At 35.2% G+C, this 6,253-nt stretch overlaps 1 protein-coding gene across 1 annotated transcript; it reads left to right on the forward strand.

Annotated features, from left to right (window-relative positions):
• The first annotated feature begins 2,064 nt into the window (after positions 1 to 2,064).
• Positions 2,065 to 6,042, forward strand: LOC113769181 (abietadienol/abietadienal oxidase). Its single transcript, XM_027313649.1, has 9 exons — positions 2,065 to 2,297; positions 2,595 to 2,919; positions 3,085 to 3,234; positions 3,707 to 3,946; positions 4,053 to 4,148; positions 4,886 to 4,964; positions 5,380 to 5,501; positions 5,640 to 5,767; positions 5,937 to 6,042. Exons 1-9 carry the CDS (start codon positions 2,065 to 2,067, stop codon positions 6,040 to 6,042), a joined length of 1,479 nt encoding a protein of 492 aa, XP_027169450.1.
• Positions 6,043 to 6,253: the final 211 nt, after the last annotated feature.

The following is a 6,253-nucleotide window of genomic DNA, read 5'->3' on the forward strand; positions in this document are numbered from 1 at the left end:
ATCAATGCATATATATTTTTACCCTTAAATAAGTAGGATCTGATTTTTTTGTATCTAAAAAATGATTACATGTAAGTCATATGGTAATTTCAGAGTAAAAAAAGGTTGAAAATCTAGATTAATATTAAATTTTGCTGATTTGAATTTTTAAGGGATGCAAAATTAATATTTAAAAGTGAATGACTAAAAAATTTATTTGATGAAATATGAGAAACATTTTAAACAATTTTCCCTTACTTTGGCACAAAAGGCCAGACTGATGACGATGTTCTATCTTTACCGAGGCATTCAAATGTGATGGGCTGTGTCCATTTTTGACCATCTTATTTTGCGGCTTTATAACTTCTCATTTCTGTTGGAAATCCAAGATAAGAAATTAGTAGTTTAGTATACTATCACATTATTGCTAACAGGTAAGACCAACGTGTAAAGTATAAAACTGTGACAACCAATAGCATATTCAAACAACATGACAATGATAATTTGCACTAACTGCAAAGTCAGGAAACTTGACGAATAGAAGTAACAAACATATTTAAATGTGTATAACAGAGCCAACAAAGTCTGAGCGAAGGAATCCAATTCACCTCGAGTTCTAAAAAATATTTTGACGGTCAATGCCTGGCCAAGGAAGCTGGCTAATTAGAAAGTAGAAGCAAATTGAATGGGATTGGGGTGGACAGACAGACAATGAGACAGACATATAAACAAAGATTAGGTCAAAGGGCTGTCTCAACTTTATCTAACATAACTTTGGATCTACTGCTATGAAGTATATTAAACGCGGAGCTTTACTGAGATCACCTGCATTTGCTGCTGGTCTTATGCCGGAAAAAGCAAACAAGCATATTAAACTTTGAACTTACCTACTTTTTTTTCTCAAGAAAAGGCAACTTTTGGAACTATTATGGCCCTATCCAACAGCTCTTGTACTATATTCATAGATGTTAAGTGCTAACGACTGGGCTCTGCTATATAAGTGATATATATTTTACGGAAGCCCTCATTCCCACTCCATCTATTCTTGAAATGATAATAAAAACAAACGTGAATAGATAGCTCATTGACGTGTATTTATTTCAAGATTCTTGCAGTTTTTCTCTGGCTCAGGATTGCAGCACGCTTCATGCTAATTGTATTTTAGTGTCCACAATATCCATCCGTATGTTTGATGCTTATTGAGTTGATACTTCTTTGATTGAATCATGATGCTTCCTTTTGTGCAAAAGTATATATTGCATCACTTACACAAGGCAGAACTTTTTCTAGTTTCTATGAATTTAGAATCTTGCTCAGTAATGGATTTTATCCTCTTCCACTTTGGCATTCAATTAAACCACGGTTTAAGAAGAATGGCTGCACTGTGATAATCATATATTACTTCATAAAAATGTTTTTTATGTGTGCGGTTGAGCCTGTGCCCGTGTGTTTGTCTCTTTCTTCACCCAAAAGGTCAAATTTTACCAGCAGATAGATACTAAAGATCGATCAGTTAATATAATATAATTTGGAATGATTGGATTTCAATAGAATAAAGAAAAGAAATCTCATGTAAAAGAGAGTAATTAGAAAGATGGATACATCTGAACAAGAAAACAATGTCTCATGAAAATTTATCGGAAAGAGGGATTTCACAACTACTAACAGCAGGATAATTTAACGGCCCATCACTTCTATTTTTATATTCCCAGCAACAACTTGATGGACTGATCATAATAAGCTTAATCATGTACTTGTCTTCCTTGTGAACAATAATGTAGACCCAAGTTGCACCTGTTACATACATACATTATAAGTATTTTCCATACTAGACGTGGTGTGGTGGCCCTAAATAAGTCTTAACATAACAGATCTCTGGAATTTAAGTCAACAAAGCTTATTGGCTCAAATTCAGTCGGACAACATGTTCTCTAAAAGTATTTTCTTTTTCTAGTTTAGAGTTGAGCTTTACATATCATCAAATTCATTGAAGAACTGCCTTTGAATTTATCCAATGATCCTTGCAGGAAGTATTTGCTTCTATTGTAACTTCTCTCTCTGCCAATACACAATAGCCCATAGGAGATGAAAATTGGAGCTTTTGATCACCATGTATGGCCAATTATTTGCAGCACCTTGTTGCTCATGGTTTTTCTAGCAAAGTTCCTGCGGAAAAAAGTTAAGAAGAATGTGAAGAATAGGAAGTTTCAGTTACCTCCAGGAAGAAGAGGCTGGCCAATAATTGGTGATAGCATCAAATGGTACAATGCAGTTGCAAGTTCTCATCCCCCTCAGTTTGTTGAAGAGCAGGTTCAAAGGTACATAGGCCCACTCCATGCTACTGCTACAATTTTTAGTTTATGTGCATTATGTTGTTACCTCTAATAGTGTATAATTTTGAGTTGCAATACCTTGTAAATTGATTTGTCCATGCTCTCAGTTTCTTCATACACATGGTTGAACTTCTGCCAATGAGTCAAGTTCTCTTGCTACAAAAGAATTGCTCCACCTGATGAGTCCAAATATGTGATCACGATCTGGCTAAATTAGTTATTGTACCCTGTAATATTTCTACCATCTCTAGATTTTAATCCAGAGTCCTAAATACTGAACAGGTATGGAAAAATATTCTCATGTTATCTATTTGGAAAAAGGGCAGTGGTATCAGCAGATCCGAAATTTAACCGGTTTGTGATGCAAAATGAAGGCAAACTATTCCAGTCAAGTTATCCAAAATCTTTCCGAGATTTGGTAGGGAAGAATGGGGTAATCACTGCACAAGGAGAGCAACAGAAGAAGCTCCACTCAATAGCATCTAACATGATGCGCTTGGAGAAACTCAAGTTCCATTTCTTGCAGGACATACAGAGAGTCATAAATCAAACCTTCAACAACTTGCATGATAATCAAGTCATTTGTCTCCAGGATATTTGCAGGAAGGTAATTACTTCACTTCCACACTCAGGCTTCTGGAGATTGCATTCTTCCTAACTAAAACAAGCTTCACAAAACTAGTTGGACTGCTTGCTTATCTTAGATATGGTTCATGTCCTGGTCAACTCTGTTGAGCTCTCATGTTTAATAAGCCATATATGCATGGATCAGGTAGCCATTAATTTGATGGTCAATCAACTTCTTGGAGTATCCAATGATTCAGAAGTCAATGAGATGGCTCAGTTGTTCTCTGATTTTGTGGATGGCTGTCTTTCAATTCCAATCAATCTTCCAGGCTTTGCTTACCATATTGCTATGAAGGTGACTCTTCCAATAGACAGATAAAACCATTGCCTTAAAATTACAGCTCTTCATATTAACATTCTGAAATCCTTTATTCTTCAAAGAACACTATTTCACTATCTGAATATTTTCTGGCCATAAAACATTTCATCATGCTGGTAACCAGCTTACTCATGAACACACTTCGTCAACCACCACAAGGTGCAGTTCAAGTCATGCTTGCCACTCGAAGTGTCAAAAACTTACAACCCTAAAGGCACTACTGCTTTTTCCTCAAATTTTCATCTTAGTTCAAATGTTATTGTTTGCTATACCAAAAGATTTCACATGTAATATGAATTTGAAAGTGCAATCAGCATCATCATATCAAATGCCACCCAGCTAAATAGACGGATATTAACAAAGATGTAATTGTCGAATGTCAGTGTTCTGTTTTGAGAAAGATAGCTCAAAAGCTCTTGTATTTGATGCCTCTTTTAATCTCAAACAGGCAAGGGAAAGTATAATAAGCAAAATTAACAAGACAATAGAGACTCATAGGCAGCAACCTTCTTCAGGAGTTGGTAATGGTGTGCTCCAGAGAATACTAGAGGAAGAAAGCTTACCTGATGATGCAGTTGCTGACTTCATAATCAATCTTTTATTTGCGGGAAATGAGACAACAGCCAAAACCATGCTATTTGCTGTTTATTTTCTTAGTCAATGTCCCATGGCCATGAGACAACTCCTGGTAATTTACATAAGACATTCTTAAAGTTGCTAAATTATTTGCTATATCATTTATTTAGCATGGTCACCACTTGATCAACTTCAATAAATGTTCCTCTTAAGAATAGGTTGAACAAGAACGGCTGAAGACTGCAAGAAACAACTTTGGTGGAGAAATGATGCTTACATGGCAAGATTATAAAGCAATGCCCTTTACTCAATGTGTAGGTCTTCTGCAATCTTTCCCCAGTTCCGCTCAATTTCTTATACAGTGAAGTTTCATATTCTCATTTCCAAGGCAGTGTAACATCCAAGTTTGTCTAATCAGTGCCAACAAGTCATTAACTCTAGTTTCTAAAACCCCTCTAGGACTCCAAACTTGAGTTGAAGTAGATTTTGACTAAGTTACATACATTCAAAGGACTAGTTTTTGTGATGTTAAGATTACCAACTACCTGAATATTTGAAATTATGATGCTCCAGCACAAAGATGTTACTAAGCCAGAAACCTTTTTCATTAGAATGCATCAAGTGAAACAAATTCTCATTCTTAGTTTTGTTGTGTTTTGATTTATGTGAAATGGTCCTGTCCAATCATGCTACTTTTACTAGTCCCCCAGCCGTTGGGTGGGTCAAAACTTGAACTAAAATGCAATGGGATTACAAAAATATAGAAAGAATTTGAACTCGAAACATCCCATAATTCCAACATCAACTTCCATCATGAGGAAGACAAATATTTAATCTACTTGGAACCTAATACATCCCAAGGTTGTTTGGATTTTCTTTTCTTATACTATTCCTTGCTTAAGTTTATTGCTACCAAAAAGCTAGTGGTTCTTGGATTTTTTTTTTTTTGCTCACTTTAATTGATCAGGAAATAGTCTAATATAATAACATGAGTTAAAATTCAGATCCAGAAGTTCACTAAAAAATTGGAATAAACCATTCTCTGCTACAGGTAATAGACGAAACTCTTCGGTTGGGAGGAATTGCAATTTGGTTGATGAGAGAAGCCAAAGAAGATATTCGTTACCAAGGTATGTCAACATTTCCACGTACTAGGTGGTGAAAATATACATATCTTCATGAGGAATCAAAGTTAACCAAAGTCATTCATATAACAGAAAACTTCCAACAAAGAATAATATATAGATTAGCAAAAGGAAACTACTGTTTCTGTTTTCCACCTATTACTTTGTGTAGTGATTTTATTAGATGTTGATTTCCCATCAGAATGTTGTCATTGTTTTTCTCTGTTACAAGAGTCTTGTTTCTTTTCTCTAGCGACAGAATCATTACATTTTGAAGTGCCATAAATGATATGGGGCCCTATTTAATCACTCTGTTCTAGCCTTGCAAGACAAAATCATACATCAGAGAAAACTAGTGACAGTTAAATTTCAATTCTGAAGTAAATAAAGCTAAAATTATATTCTTACATTACTTTTGCAGATTATGATATTCCCAAAAGATGCTTTGTCGTTCCATTTCTCTCTGCAGTCCATTTAAATGAAACAGTTTATGAAGAAGCTCTTAATTTCAAACCTTGGAGATGGATGATTCCAGAAAATCAGGCAAGTCTAAAATGAACTTCTTACTAAAATGTATTTCCATGGGAGAACACATTATTCAGTCTTTTCCTTTCTGTCTGTAATTCCAATCTAAAGACTATTATTTGAATTCTAAAGTGCAACAATCTTTCTCTGATAAAGGAAAAGAGGAATTGGAGAAACAGTGCACTTTTTGCTCCCTTCGGTGGAGGCGCTCGCTTTTGTCCTGGCGCTGAATTGGCTCGCCTTCAAATAGCACTCTTTCTTCATTACTTCATCACTACATTTAGGTTGTTTCCCTTCCTTACTTATAGTTTCTATGCATTCATAGCTTCAAGAGAACCATCAAAACTTCAACATATCCAAAGAAGTCATTTTTCATTCTTTACTAATTAAGACCAGCAATGAGAGAGCAACTTTAGCAATTCATTCTCCTAAAAGCTAGTCTATTGCTTGTAGGTGGAATCAACTCAAGGAGGATAGAATGTCTTTCTTCCCATCAGCTCGGTTGGTAAATGGATTTCAAATTCAGTTGAGGAGAATACCGGATGATGACAGAAAATGAATAAAAGGCCTTTTTTAAGCCTTTTTTAAGCAACAATTTACGTTTCTACATGTTTTATATTGCTTTGTTGTTTATATTGTCTGTAAATGGTCTTGTATCCTGACTTCGCTGCACCATGATGAAGTGTGGACCATGGAGGGAATTCCAATTCAAAGAGTAATAATAATATTGTGAGTACAAAAAGGACATCAAATTGGCCTACTGTGCTATC

The sequence above is a fragment of the Coffea eugenioides genome, chromosome 4 (genome assembly GCF_003713205.1).
Source record: "Coffea eugenioides isolate CCC68of chromosome 4, Ceug_1.0, whole genome shotgun sequence".
NCBI classification, from domain to species: domain Eukaryota; kingdom Viridiplantae; phylum Streptophyta; class Magnoliopsida; order Gentianales; family Rubiaceae; genus Coffea; species Coffea eugenioides.